This window comes from Cryptotermes secundus, unplaced genomic scaffold (genome assembly GCF_002891405.2).
Source record: "Cryptotermes secundus unplaced genomic scaffold, Csec_1.0 scaffold1359, whole genome shotgun sequence".
NCBI lineage: Eukaryota > Metazoa > Arthropoda > Insecta > Blattodea > Kalotermitidae > Cryptotermes > Cryptotermes secundus.
This window is the reverse complement of record NW_019734334.1, coordinates 669,364-685,723: the sequence shown is the minus strand read 5'-3', so window position 1 is coordinate 685,723 and position 16,360 is coordinate 669,364. Positions and strand designations below refer to the sequence as shown.

Genomic DNA, 16,360 nt, shown 5'->3' with positions numbered 1-16,360 from the left:
AGATTAACGATGCCACTAGAATTACTTGTAGTTAAAATTTGTGTGTATAAGTTGTCAGTAAATTGGGCTCCCATCGAAAACGCTTCAGTAGTCATTCTAACACATGACAGTAAGTTATAAGAAAACATGCAAGTTCATAAGTCAGCAACTAACTTTAACTTTTTGAGTTTGTCTTCATTTTATATTTCATATTAATTCCTGCTTATTGCATGATATTTATACTGTATCCTTCAAATTAACTTTCTCAATACTGTGTGTGTATGTGGATGCATGCACACACAGTATTGAGAAAGTTAATTTGAAGGATACAGCATAAATATCTTTCTTCTACCATGAATTCAACTCCAGCCATCCGGCTTGCAGCCCATCAATATACTAATTGAGCTGCCCCAGCTCCTTCCTGGGATGTCATGTGTTAAAGTATATGGACAAGGGTTAAGAGAAACACTGATGACTTCACCAGAATTATCCATTCCATAATCTATATGTAAACTTCGTTTTCTAATGTCTCCAGGAAACAGGTATGTAGGGAACGTTTGCAGCACTATGGATTGGTGGTGGATGGGCAGAGCCTTAATTTCGCACTCAGTGCATCACAAGAGCATCTTGAAGCATTCCAAGACATATGCAAAGCCTGCACTGCTGTCATATGTTGCCGCATGTCCCCTCTACAAAAATGTCAGGTGTGTGATATTTTTACAGATGCATAATATAGTACAACTTATTTGTTCAGTTTTATTTACTAAACATACCTTGAATCACAGGCCAAAGGAGACAAGAATCTACCACATAGATCAAGGTATGGTATTACTGGAAATTTTACCCAAGGAGGGGAAAGAATTATAATTTGTGAAGTTTAAGGTGTTGCACATGACTTCCTTAATTTTCTCTGCTCATTCAGTTGTGTTTCATGAATAAATGCATCCACCAGTTTAATAACATGCATAATTAAAGTGGTAGTTGGTTTGTTTGTGACTGATGTTCTAGTTTTGATCATTAATGTCACCTTTTACCTGTCATCTCCATATTTCTGAAGACTATATTCCTCTTCCAATAAAAGAACACACTTCAAGAGGTTATATGCATCTATGTCTTTCTCATCATCTTTAACAATAAAGAATTAAGCTTAACTGCCTGTTTCTCAACTCTTCATATGTTGTCTGTCAATCTAGCTTTCTTTTTGGCATCCAGGATATATTGCCCTATGCTTTTATCTCTGTGTCTGCTTTATCATTTCATCTCTTTACATTTGCTGCAAAGCATATAGTTCAACTGAATAATTTAAAATTTGCTTGGAAAGCATCATGATGGTTTCTTTACAAATACTTTCTAATTCTTTATTTGCCAGTCATCCCTTCATATGACTGTATGGTCTGAGATAGAGGCATCATTGTAAAATAAGTCACAAAAAATTTATAAAAATATTGTCATTCAGTATTTTATCAAGATTTTAGGCAACACATGGTGAACTTTTTTGTGATTTGTATTTTGTGTTATGTACATTACTTTTGTAGGGTAAACTAGTCTATTCGGTAACGAATGGGCTCTCAGACCATGATGCACAATACTTGATGATAAATAATGTTTTTGAATCTCAAGTAAAGAACAATAGGCTTGTTAGGAAAAGACTAATAACCAAGTCTAGAGTCTTAAAATTTATTGACATGTTACACAATGAGGAATGGGACGGTACCCTGGATAACACAGATGTTAATGCTAGTTTTAATAAATTTTTGAGTACCTTTTTAGTTAATTTTGAATCATGTTTTCCTATGCAATCTGTGGTAAATACTGTGTATAATAATCAGTGGATTACTAATGGAATTAGAGTGTCCTGTAGGCGTAAAAAATATCTTTACATGATGAGTAGAGTAACTAGTTGTCCTAAATTAAAAGAGTATTATACTCGATATTGTTCCATATTAAGAAAGGTCATCTATAAAGCAAAAGAAATGTATTATAATGATTTGTTAACCGAATCCACTAACAAATCCAAGGTGTCATGGAAAATTATTAACAACGAAGTGGGTCATGCTTCCAAAAAGAAGTTTATTCCCACAGAATTAAGATGTGATAAGAAAACAATCCACATAAATACAGCAGCTGAGTCTTTTAACACATTCTTCATAGACTCAATAGATCAGATAATTAGTCAGTTTCCTAACAATGAAGGTGCACATCCCACAATTAGATGTAGCCTTTTTGGCAGCTATCCAGATATAGTTAATGTTCCCATTACTTCAGCGGAAGTCTTAAGCACAATTTTTTCATTAAAGAATAAGACCTCTAGTGGATACGATGGGTTGTCTAATAAAATTATCAAGTTATGTGGGGCGCAGATAGTTAAGCCCCTTACTCACATCTACAATCTTTCCTTAACAACAGGTATATACCCAGATCGACTAAAATACGCTAACATTATACCATGCTTTAAAAAAGGTGATACATCTGAAATATCTAATTATAGGCCTATTTCTTTATTGACAGGTTTTTCTAAATTATTTGAAATATTAGTCTTTAATAGGCTAAAACTACATTTGACAAACAATAATATTATTGTGGATGGGCAATTTGGATTCAGAAATGGTATATCTACACAAAATGCTATCTTCAAACTAACAGAAGCTATTTATAAGGCATGGAATAACAAAGAACTAGTGGTAGGTGTATTTTGTGACCTTACAAGGGCTTTTGATTGTGTCAAGCACAACCTACTAATCCAAAAGTTAGAACATTATGGTATTAAAGGATGTATTTTGAAATGGCTCAAATCATATTTACATAATAGGAAACAGAGAACTGTATTACACACTCATGACTCAACCACCTTTCTTTCTAGATGGGTAACCTGCAGACATGGTGTTCCCCAGGGTTCTGTCTTGGGACCATTACTATTTAATGTTTACATTAACGACCTGCCAAGTACACTAGATGGTTTGGCTCATACCATTCTTTACGCGGATGATACCTCCATTATTGTTTCCTCAAAAGACATCTCAACATTGAATCATAAAATAAATAAAATAATGAATCATATCTATGAATGGTTTCAAAATAATCAATTAGTCCTTAATCTAAAGAAGACGCATGTAATTAAATTTACTACGCCTATGACCATGGACTATCCATTACATGTGGAATATAACGATCAAGTTCTTAATATTGATGAAAGTGTTAATTTCTTGGGTGTGTGCCTTGACAGTCATCTCAAGTGGAAACAATATTCCGATAATTTAACAAAAAAATTAAGTACTGCAATTTTCATGCTTAGAAAATTGCAGCCTACGGTGAGTGGACAAGTTTTACGTATGGTTTACTTTTCTCATGTGCAGGCTCAACTTAATTACGATATCATTTTTTGGGGCTCTTCTTCATTAATGAAAAGTATATTTACTGTACAAAAAAGAGCATTAAGAGTCTTGTTAAGATTAGGGCCAAGGAGTTCATGTAGGGAAGGCTTTAAGACAACGGGCATACTTACTGTCCCCTGTTTATATATATATTCCATAGTCTTGTTTGTACTCAAAAATCCTGATATGTATCAGGTGAATAATGGCATACACAAATTAAGTACTAGGTGGCATAATAAACTACATGTTTCCTTTGTGAGATTATCTTCCATTCAAAAGAGTGTGCATTTTTCATCCATTAGAATATTTAATAACTTGCCATACAATATATATTCTTTGAAAGACAATATTAACACTTTTAAACAAAGGCTAAAAGATTATCTTATTTTAACTGCATTTTATTTGGTAGATGAATACATGGCATACAGGCAAGCATAATACATTATTGTTGTCTTTCCAAGATTATGTATTATCTAGATTTGTTATATGACTGCTTTTTATTTTATTATTGTGTTTTTATTTTATAATTCTTGAATATTTTAATTGTTGAGACTAGATTGCATTATGCAATGTCATTTTGCTGACAAATTCAATATCCAGTCCGGTTTCCGGACAATGGATCTGTGAAATTATGTATCTATGTATGTATGTATGTATATAAATACAGCAAATCAACTGTCTGTCCTGAATGTCCATATAACAGGTATGATACAACAATGAATTTTCTAGGCTCTCGTATGATGCACTCAAATATATCTGCAGGTGTATGTTTGTTTACTCGTACTGCAGAGTTACAAGAATGTTTTATCATGTGTTCAAGATTTTTCGTTTGTTCTACGTAAATGTCACTGGAGAAATCTTACACATGCATAGGCAAAGCACTGACTTGCCAGTATTAAGAAAGTAAAAGTTACAAGCAACATAATGGGACAGCAGTTTTTCTAGTACAAGCATGAAACAATACTTGTAATGGAAACATTTGTTGGAGCTCATTTTGTTTTATAACATCTTGGTTCTTTAAAAGAATTTTGATTCTATATACAGTAAAGAGCTCCAAGTTTTAGTGAACTTCCTGAGTAGCCTATGGAATCTGTCAGTGCAATTGTGATATAACCTAAACAACTCAAACCTTTCATTGTGGCAAAGAATACAGGCTGTATATTTTATGTGGGATTATTTTCTTGTGATTTGATCTTTATTTGGGCTCTATCCAGATATATTAATCACAGGTACAGTACTAGAATACAACAAATATTTGTATCAAAAACCAGTGTGTTAAGACTGAAATTACTTGAAATATAATATTGAAATATTACACACACTCCAGTTTTCAAAACAAGAATTCTGGATAAAACATATTGTCACAGACTGTGACTAGTCATAGAGTTTGGACTGATAATTGAATTTATTGGACATAGAACTGTCTTATATACAAATAATTACACAATTTACAAGTTCACTGTCATTTTATAATCCATTATATTTCCAATATATTGTCACGTGATTGAGTGTTTCTTTACAGGGTTTTGGATTGGATATTGAATTTATTGACTACTTACGGATTGTAAGCACAAGTAACTATAACAATCTCACAGAATTACACACTCCAAATATCACTGTAACTACAGTACACATAAAGTCTTCTCTTCACAGCCTGACTTTCTATTGAGTAGCTCCTAGGCTGCCTCCCATTTCACACCAGCCTCCTAGTCTCTCTTCACTGCCTGAATTTCAACTGAGTAACATCTTGGCACAGACCGCACAGAAAACACCGTTCCTCTGTTGCTTAAGTATCTGTTGTCTAGAAATGGACATTCACTTCTTTGTTTCATGACCTTTGCCTAATGTTTCAGAGCCATTTACTAGCAATGGCTGTTTCTCTGGCTCCACAGTTCTTGCTTTGAGAAAATATGCCACAGTATTGCTCTCAGCCAGTTCCTCATTGGCTGTGATAATAGGGGCTCATCTGTTGGTCAGGTAAATTCCTGTTGGCCCTCACCAGCACACTTATTCTTTGTTCTGGGTCCTGTGGGACTTATGACCATATTTTTCTGTCTCACAGTCTGTCTGTCAGCTTGCAGGCTTTCAGTATATTGCTTTGTTATGGCCTGATTAGAAAACCCCTGCCCCAACAGTTTGACTGTTTTGTGTGTATGTGACATTTGGGAATTGGTCATGGTGTGAATACGTGGCAGTCACTGTTTGGTGCTTGATATGACTTAGCAATGGATGTCGCTGCAACATTTTTTCTGATTCCAAGATTCATACTTATAGGTGTCATGTCACAGTATTTGATCCTCAGGTAAATACAGTAACTTGATGGATGCACCAAAGAATCACTGGGTCCACAATTTAGAACTGACCTAAACATAGAGTTGCATGAATATCAGCGTTCTTTGCTTAGCTTATGGAGATGATGATGATGAGAATGATTGGGGATCAGGAGAGATGCTGTATAAACAAAAAGAACCAGGGTGAAGAATGAATACTTCCACTAGTCGATTTTTAGAAAATAGACAGGACGATGGATAGGTTGGATAGGTAGGTACCAATGTTTTGGTGGAATCTGCTGCCTCTTTTCTTGAGGATAGAAGAATTTTCTGTTCTGAAGAATAAGGAAGCAAGTTCTTCCAAAACATTGGCATCAAATTACATGGTATCACATTCCAGAAGCTTCTTATGGCAAAGAATGTTAAAAAACATTCTTTGCCATAAGAAGCTTAAATCTTAAGAAACTGCTAATCTTACTTAATTTTACTTTGTGGTGGCTCACAATTGACTCTTCAAGATAGAATATAGGGCAAAAGATATGGAAATCAGAAAATATTTCTTACTTAATTTTACTTTGTGGTGGCCCACAATTGACTCTTCAAGATAGAATATAGGGCAAAAGATATGGAAATCAGAAAATATTTCTCAGGTGCTCTGTAATGTCTAGCCCAGTAATGCTGATTGTTCTAACAAGTGATTAAAGTGGTTTTATTTTCACCAGTTCCTTTCTCTGAGCAGTATATAAGATGCACTAGTGTTTTAAAGGAAATTACTGTTTTCTCCCATGAAGTTCAAATTCTTTGATGTTAATTTTCGTATATTTCTGATGATGTATTTGAAACCCACAGAATAGTGATAATAATTATATCATGTATTTGTTTCTGTCTTCCATGAGACTTAACAAAGGAATTTTAAAATTCAAAATTTAATTTTTGAAATGTTACATTAGTGTATAAAGTGCAGCAATTCCACCAAAAACAATTTTAATGCACCTGATGGTGGTTGTGTAGGCTGAAATATGTTGTGATAGTAGAACACATAAAGTGAATGAATTAGGGCTTTAAATTGTTAAAAATTAAATTTTGAATTTTAAAACTTTTACTACAAGTTGCACGGAAGACAGAATCAAATATATGGGAAGAATACAATGCAACAGGATGCTGAAATAAAATGTTGTGGTATTAATTATGTGTTTTGTGAATATAATGTTTTACCAGCACATCTCATTGCATAATTTCCAGCACACATTTTAATTGAAATCAGAACGGACTGCAACATAATCAGATGGGAAATATTTGGCTTCAGGTTGTTCAGCTAGTCAAGAGTTTTCCAGAGAAGCCCATAACAGCTGCCATTGGAGATGGTGCCAATGATGTATCCATGATACAAGAAGCCCATGTGGGTCTTGGTGAGTTCGTGCTTACGCAGTTAGAAAAGAGAGTTTTATTGTCCATTTAGTTTATATTCGTTGAACCACTATCACGGTTTTAGTATACACTTCAGTGGCATTCAAGTGTTTGTAGGTTTGTTGTATTGGCATGAAAAATTAGTCTGATAATAAGAGTTCTATTTGTAATGAAGTATTTCATAATTTTTACAGTTTATCTTACAGAGATAGTTTTTTCTTCATACCCATATGAAAGTTTGATACAGAATTTGTACATTTATAATATTTCAACATGACATATATATATTTAGCCAAAGTAATGCTATGCACACGTAATTACTGATGAATTCCAGTTGGGATACCTTTTTTGTGAAATATTTTGCTTAAATTTGGTTAGTAAATTATTCCTCACAGAGAGCTACCATATTACTTCAAATATAAGATGCACATTTTGCACAGTTCTTCCCATTGAAAAATTAAGGTGCATCTGAAATTAGAGGAATATGCACCTTTATAACTTTTCCCTAAAACCCACATTTAAAAACTGGATGCATCTTAAATTTGAGGGCATCTTATATTTAAAGTAATATGCTATTTACATCAGGATATTCCTTCCTTCCCCTCAGCCCTACAGCTCAGGGTAAGCTTTGGCCTCCTGAACAATCTGTCTAAATTCTTCTCTATTCTTCATCTTTCCTCCACATCCTTTCACTTTCATTTTACAGAGATCATCATGTACATCCTCCAACCATCTCAGCTCCTTCGCTGATGGTGATTTCCGTTCAGTCTATCCATCTGAAGCTGATCATCTGCTTTCTGAACAATTTAGTTTTTACGGTGTGAGATTGTTAGCCTCATGCCCAACCACCAACTTAGAGGGCCAGGGTATCCCTCTTGATCTGGCTCCTACCCCTTGACCTGTCTGGCATGGGTGACCCTACCAGTAGGTACGCTATCACAGGCATAGCTCTCAGGAGCCCTTAAACCCCACAACCATGATAAGGTGGAGACACCATCAATGGGTACATCAGTATATTGAAGAAATGAAAGGTGAAGGAGGATGAGGAGAAGGAGGAAATGGAGGAAAGAGTAAACAGGAACAAGATAGGAAAGGAAAGAAATGGAAAGGGACAAGAAAACACAAAGTTATTGATTTTCTTTAGAATACATTCTTTTCTGTGTAGTTTGATTCTGTCTGTCTACTATATATTCAAGGGTACCTAATTCCTTGAGTAGGCAGCCTTACAGAACAAATGTTCATGCGTTCACTTAGGTATCTGGTATGGTAGTTTTGGTTCCCATCCATATGTTGAAAAGTAAATCTAGTAACTTCTTAATGCTATGGATGCAGGATAGCTCAATTGGCACAGTGATGGGCTATGGGTTCAATTCCTGGCAGTGCAGGATTCTTTTTGTCCCACAGCATTCAGACTGGCCCTGGGGCCCACCCAGCCTCGTATCTAATGGGTACTTAGGGCTCTTTTCCTGTAGGTGGCAGGGTCACAAAGCTAATCAATTACCTCCATCTAGTGCCAAGGTCAAGAATGGGGGAGATATACTTCCACTCCCCCATAGCTCTTCATGGCACAGTGTTTAACTAAATAAGCACAAGGGCAATGTTATCTGATTCATAAAGCACCTTCATAAAATCAATGGTCATATCTTTAAAGGGCACATTTTCACCATATTAGTATTATTTAAACACACATAGTATATATGGTATAATATGTATAAAATATAAATATCATATTTCTTATGTTTCATTATATTAGTATTGTGGCATGTAGACCCATTGCTAGGCAAAGACCTTGAAACAAACAATGAGACTACAACTGTTGCTATGCAGTGACTTTGAGATAAGTGAATATGCAACGACTGTTTCTGAGATGGCTTGGTAAACATGTCCCGCGGAAATAAACGCACACCTAGCAATAGACTTACTGTGGAAATGGGGTGTTTCCTATGTGGTCAATGCCAAAATGTTATGAGCAGGATAGTTTGAAATATCAAGTTCAGTTGAGCCCTGCAAAAGAGCCTAAGAATAGGTGGCACTGTAGTTAAGTTGACAGTTGAGTTGAGTTCTGTACGGGTGGCTGCAACAAGATGACCTGAGTGCATGAAGCTGAATAATCTCCACTGTTAGACACCGTTGCCAGGGAATGGCTGATGAAAATGCAGCAGGCTGGAAAAGGGCTTAGCGGATGCTGTAATGATTTGTAAAGTGTGAAGGTTAGTGATAACACTGTAATTACTTGTAGCTCTGAGTGGTGTGTATAAATGGTCAATAAATCGCTTCACCAATCCATACCATGTGTGTAGTCACACCTAAATTGTAGCAGTATTATTTAATGCAAATAATAACAAAATATAGATTCTAATATATATAAAAATGTAACTGTACAGTTTCTTCTATGTCCTGTTTCCAGCTGTGGACCTAATAGAAAATTCTCAACAATGCTGTGAAATTTGCCCTGAACTGTTGCAAGTGTGTAGGGTAGCCACTCCAGTTACAAGTTATATGCAAATACTGTGGTTGAGTTTATGGATGTATTTTCAATTTTCATTCGCAATTTTTTCTTTTAATTATGCTAGCAAACTTAGATTTGGATATTGTATATTGATTATAATACTGGCTAGGAAAGCAGCCATATCTTGGGCAAAGAATAGGTATTTCTGGATGTACAAGTATATAGCTAGCTAGCTTCAATTATTCTGTATAATGTGAGTGTTCCAACATATAGTAGAAAATTGGTGGTTATGTCCATAATTATGCACTGTATTAATCCAGTTACATAATAGTACTGTTCAAATTCCTGTGTAAAATTAATTCAAATGTTTTAAAATAAATTTCTCAAAATTATCACAAACTTCTGTATGGCCAACTATATCTATAATCCAGTAATTCATTCCTTCACCTGAATGTCTGGATATTTCATAGCTGGAAAAATGTATACATTATTTTTTGAATTTTTACAAGTTTCTGTTAAATCAAATGGAACACTTATGTTTTATATAGTCATCATGTTATTTTTAATTTTGTAATTAAAATAACCTTAAGAAACTTTTGTATTTTATTTTAATGTAACCTTTATACAAATACTCAGAAACCTACATTAAGTGCTATAGTTCAGATATTTGGATGGGTTGGGTTAAAATGTGTGGNTTATATTCTATATGTAGTGGATAGTCTAAAGCCTTAGGAGTGGTAATATGGTGAAAATGCTGAATTTCATAAATGGTGTTCCGGTGTTTAAGGAGTTGTAGTACCCAAGAAGAGCTTAAATATTGTAGCGTGTTTAGGCAACTTAGATGCAGGTTTGGATTTGTAATTAACAACCCATATGTTGTAACTACAATTAATTGTAACACTGTTACTGATTTATGCAATTTACAGTCACTACACACTGATTTCTTCAGTATATCTGCAGTAGACTTCACAGTTTTATAACACGGGAACTATAACAGTCTCCCTAAATCACACACTCCCAGTACTACTGCACTATAGCACACATAAAGTTTCTAAATCACATGCTAAATCCTCACAGACTGACCTATTGTATTCTTCTGTACTCTTGGTGTCAATTTGCTGAACCCTCCTGGACTCTCCATGTTATCACTGTTATTTAAAAACTCAAACACTCAAATATAGAATACACTGCCTTGGTTAGCCTCCATGCCAATCATGCACAGAAAACAGACTATATTGGTGTAGAGAAGTGTTTACCAAACATTGCATAGCAGCGGTCATGGCGCCGACTGCATAGAAAATGCTGTGCTCCTATTGTTATCTTGCGCATATTTGGCTGTGAGGTGTTTAACGATCAGTTACCTAGCAAAGCTGTATTCATCCATGTTACAATATTCAGGTGTCATGTTCTGATATTACTCTGTATGATAAACTTATAATAATGTTGCATATTTGATCAACATGTTGCCATGCAAGAGCTCTGTAAACACGCACGCACGCGTGCATGCAACAGTAGAGCAAGCTGGCACAGGAGCGGTGATGTCACACATCAACAGTAGGTAGCTGTCACGTGACATGTGCTTCCTGCATGTCTGCCAGCTTGCATGTGTGCGGTGACATCACACAGCAACAGCGTGTAAGGGTCACATGATATGCTTACTGTTGGTTGATGTCTGTCCCTTGGCTATATAAGTGAACAGAATTCAGTTGAAGGCAGTAGAAATAGAAATAGTACTTGTGGAAGCATGTGAACGGAGCGAATTGGGACTAGGAGCACAGAAGAGTACAGGAGGTCGGCTTGTGAGGATTTAACTTGTGATTTGAGGACTTTATTTATGTGAAATATTTGGAGTGTGTGATCCAGTGAGACTGTTATTGTTTCTGTTAGTGAAGACTGGGAACCCAAGAGCATGTGCAACAGTGAACTGGAAAGTGTGTAATCAGTGATAGCACTCTATTTAAATGTGATTAAGGGACATTTTAAGCCAAAGTGTTAATAAATGCAGTCATCCAAACTGGAACCCATCATTCTTGTCATGTGTACCTATCATGTACATGCAGAAAAATGTGTCATGCCAGCTTGAAAAGTTTTGCTTTTCATGGTGATTACTTACAGTTAACATTCCTGGGTTCTTAGACCTACACACATCACTTTTGCAACCTTAATAGCATGTTTCATGAATGTGATTACTATGAAAATATATTCATTTTTGTCACAGTCCAAATGTGGTTATTATGGGGGCAATAGTGGCAAGAAAGGACTTTCACCAAGATGCATGCATTTAAAAGAAGAAACAAATCTGAATTTTCCTTCCTAAAACTAACAGGTTTTTTATTTACACTTATCCACTACATTATTGTTATCCAAGAATATGATATGCAAGAGGACAAATTGATACCATGAATTATGCATGCAGATACTGTTTGAAACAAAGATTTACATTTGAAAGTTAAGACTTAAAATTACATTTTTAAATCTAGGACTTTCCAATTTAGACTGTATAGAATTTGGTTAATATTTATACACGGGCTAAAATATGTATACACACTTCAGTATACAAAATATCTTCTAAAATAATTTGTTGGTATACTTTTGGTTCAACTTTGAAAATGTCCAGATATAACATCTATGGCACAGTTAAATAGAGGTTATCTGTGGACAATTTCAAAGTTGAACCGAAGATATACCAATAAAGTATTTAAGCAGACATTTTATGCGCTAAAGTGTGTATACGTTTTTCAGGCCCAACTGTACAGAAGCCTGATTAGTTTAATTTTTTGGATTTTTAAAAAAGTATTGTAAATGATATAGCCATCTAAATCGAGAATGCTAAGCTAAAATTGTACGAGTTTTGTCATTCTGACTTAGAGTATTTGAAGTAGAGTATTACTATATTCTGTAATATGTGTCACATGATGTAGAAATCTATTCAAGTAGAAATTTGAGTTGATAGATTTTCACAAACTCAACAGATGTTGTATCATGGAACACAAAGTGGCAAAATTGCTACCCCTGAAACTCTATTTTCAGAAAATAAGGCTGATTAACAGCCTGATATTAATGACTGTAAGTGATACACACAGCTGTGTGAAGTATTAAGTACATAAAATATGAATTATGTGTATTATAATATCATAATATGTTGTTGACTGCATTTCTTTTTATTAGGCATTATGGGAAAAGAAGGACGGCAAGCTGTAAGGTGCTCTGATTTTGCTTTTGCCCGGTTCAAATTTCTGCGACGCATTCTTTTGGTCCATGGTCATTGGTATTACATCCGGGTAGCAACTCTAGTCCAGTATTTCTTTTATAAAAATATAGTATTCATCACTCCACAGCTATATTATGCATTCAGCAATGGGTTCTCTACACAGGTAATTTCATTAAGCTGTCAATTACAATTATAGTAAAAGATCAGCCATAATTATTTTCCTTTTTTCCTATGGATGTTAAGAAGGGTAAGCATTTCATCTGCATAAAACAAAGAAAATGTTATACTGTTGATTTCATCGCTGTAATTAAAAAGAAAAACTTCAATTATCTATAATTCTTTACACATATGTAATTCTTCCCATAACCATAATATCATTGTAATGTTTTATGTTGATATTATTCCATTCAGTTCATAATATTTTTAATATGAAATACATCAAATTTTATACCAAATTTGGTGCAGCCCCACACTTACAAAATGACTAAATTAAACAAGAAAGGGTTTGAATAAACGTTACAAATCAATGCTAAATTTGACAGTGACACTATTTTATGTCTTGAAAATTTATGAACTTTTGTATTAGAAGGAGCCTGTTATGAAAGATGCAGAATTATCCTTTATCTTTCCAAGGATGCATCTGTATTGTATTGTATTGTATTTTATTTTCATCCGTTTTGCTACATAGTAACATTTGGACACGTCATTCAGTAATATAAGTTAACAAAATAAATCTACATAGTTACAAGCATACTACGAACTATATTGATTGATTAATTGATTGATTTATCCAGGAGTACAACTTAACAAACAAACCTACAAAGTTACAAGGATACTAACAACATTTTACAATCCTAAGCAATATGTAGATACTACATTTGAAAAAGAAAAAAGAAAAAAAAAATACACAAATCATTGTATACAACTTATGATTTGCTATGACATCCAAATATGAGTACTTTCACCATCCATCTATTTATTTAAAACTAACGAATTCATTTATCATGTAAAAGGAATGTTTCAATAAAAAGGATTTTAAGTCTCTTTTAAAAACTGAAAAACCCACTGAGTTTTTTATTTTGTCAGGTAACTTACTATGCAATTCTATCCCCATATTTACCACACTCTTTTTAAATAATGTAGTTCTACAGAACTGAACATGAAAATCCTTGTTTATTCTTGTATTATAACTATGAATATTTATATTCTGGATCAAATCTGCTTTGTGCTTTTTTATGTAACACAACACCTCTAAGATATACAACGAAGTAACTGTAAGGATGCCATAATCTTTAAAAATTTGCCTGCATGACTCTCGTTTACCAAGTCCACTAATTATTCGCAGCACCCTCTTCTGCACCCCCCTTCTGTGAAAGGAGCCCATTACAATATGGGTTCTAAGTGAGACTTCACTATATTAACACTTTCCTGCAAAGAGATTGAACCACTACTAGGCCTCCTGCAATCCATCTGGCTAATTTTTAGAAGCTGATTTTGTACTGAACATAATTGATAATATACTGTATAACACATGACATGCTCTCTGCTTTTAATTTTGTGGTACCTACCTTCTTAACTCCACCTTGTGCTACTGAGTCGTTTTTTTTTTAATATTTAACGCTTTTCAGGCCTGCTGCAGTGTTGAGTTATAATGATTAGCTTTACATAGCAGCCCCCACACAGTAGGTACCCTTTCCTTTTACCTGAGGACTGAGGCAGAGCCAGGTTTCAAAATATTGTAGATCTATGTGATTATGCAAAGGATACGTAAAAAACAGTCTGTCATAACAATAATAAACTATCATCAGGAATCTTTAGAATCACATATATCTTGTGTATCTATAACATTACATAGGTTTGAAGGTAATATTAATCATTTTTATTCTTCCAGCCATTATATGATACCCTCTTCCTCACATTCTACAATGTACTGTTTACATCACTGCCAATTCTCATCTATGGACTGTTTGAGCAAAACTATTCTGCTCAAACTCTATTGGATTATCCACAACTGTACACTGATATCAGGCGCAATGTTCTCATGTCTTGGTCCTCTTTCTTCCAGTGGATATTGTTTGGTGAGTTATGAAAATAATGGACTATTAGAATATAATAAAATATGAATGACTCTAATCCTGACTGCCATAATGTTAGTGTTGCCTCATGCTGTTTCCCTTTATTTTCAGTTTGAATCCTGATTAAAATAATGTCGATGTACAGCTTTTAGATATGCTTTGCTCTGTGTTTCTGGTAAAGGTAAAGTTGTCCCTAAGCACTGTGCCATGAAGACATATGGGGGAGTGGATATATAGATCCACATTTTCTTCACCTTGGCACTAGCTGGAGGTGGTCAGCTTCACTCCCTGGTCACTTTCCCCCCGGGAAAAGAGCGCCTGGTACCCATTGGATAGGAGGTTGGATGGACCCAGAGTTGGTTTGGATGACATGGAGAACAGAAAATTCTTGATCCTACCAGGGCTTGAACTTCAACCCCCCGGTCATCCAGTCTGTAGCCAGTCACTATACCGACTGCTATAATTTAACTCTCCATATTTAATCTCTGCTTATATCAACAAAACATAAAACCAACTAAATAAATACTTGAAACGTCAAATTAAAGACCACAGAACTTCTTTTTCTTTCAATTTTTATCTACTTTACTATATATTGTTAAACATTCTGACTTAATTTTTCCTTGATTTTAGTTTTGAACTAATTGTACACTGTGTTGTTCAGCATTGCAGATAAATGTGTTAAATACATGATAATATTTCAATTTATAATGGGAAGGAAATAAAGCAAATAAGCAAGTTTCTTGCATTCCTAATTAGTACAGAATATGCTTACATTATACCAACATTAATCAAAGGGTAACATGAAAATTATTGTGAATACATCATCTTAACACTGAGTTCCCATAACAAATCTGATAATATTGTTAATGTCTTCTAGCAACGGCTTATGTTAATATATTATTATTGCAGAAAGCAGCTTTGTTGAGGAGTTGTATTATTCATATGTTTTACGAGCTCAGCATGTACATTTTAACTTTTGCCATAGGGGAATAGATGATGTAAATTCTGCATCTGTCAGTTGGATTCTAACTGGGGAGTTTAGCTGGTAATAGTGTTGGCCCTGAAATTAGATTATGAAAGTATGAAATGCACACTTAACAGTCAGAGATTTCAGAAGGAATTATAAACAAAATAATGAAGACTGCAATGAATACTTCCTTATAATATGCAGATATTAAATTTATATGCAACTCTTCACTATTTGTTTATGATACTCAGATTGGTGGGAAGTTGTAACTATATAGGTCTTGTGAATGAATAAACAGTCAGTATTAAGGCTTCAGTGTTTTCCATTATTAAGCAATATAAAAAAAATTAAATATATATAAATTATTTATTATGTGCTTCAAAATAATACTGTAATAGAGCAGTACATTAAAAGAGTGAAAAAATCTGACATTAATGTAGTCTGAAGTTAGTGAAGACTATCTTTTTATTTTCTTCCTTGCAACAGTTGTAATACGTTGTTGTTACCTCTCATTAAATTGTAGGCTCATAATCAATAGAAACTATTGTACTTAAACTACGTGTTATAAGATCTAGATACGGGAAGAGAGTCCCATTCTTGCACTAAGAACGTTACTTAAGGCCATGCTTGC

General features: G+C 34.4%; 1 protein-coding gene across 10 annotated transcripts in view; it reads left to right on the top strand.

Annotated features, from left to right (window-relative positions):
• LOC111868706 (probable phospholipid-transporting ATPase IF) overlaps nt 1-16,360 on the top strand; it is a 166,378-nt gene that overhangs the window by 126,226 nt on the left and 23,792 nt on the right. For all 10 annotated transcript variants that reach the window (XM_023859620.2, XM_023859615.2, XM_023859614.2 and 7 more), the window contains 4 exons: nt 515-683; nt 6,927-7,029; nt 12,645-12,850; nt 14,579-14,765. In XM_023859620.2, the coding sequence (XP_023715388.1) occupies nt 515-683; nt 6,927-7,029; nt 12,645-12,850; nt 14,579-14,765 (665 nt within the window). The remainder of the gene's footprint in view (nt 1-514; nt 684-6,926; nt 7,030-12,644; nt 12,851-14,578; nt 14,766-16,360) is intronic.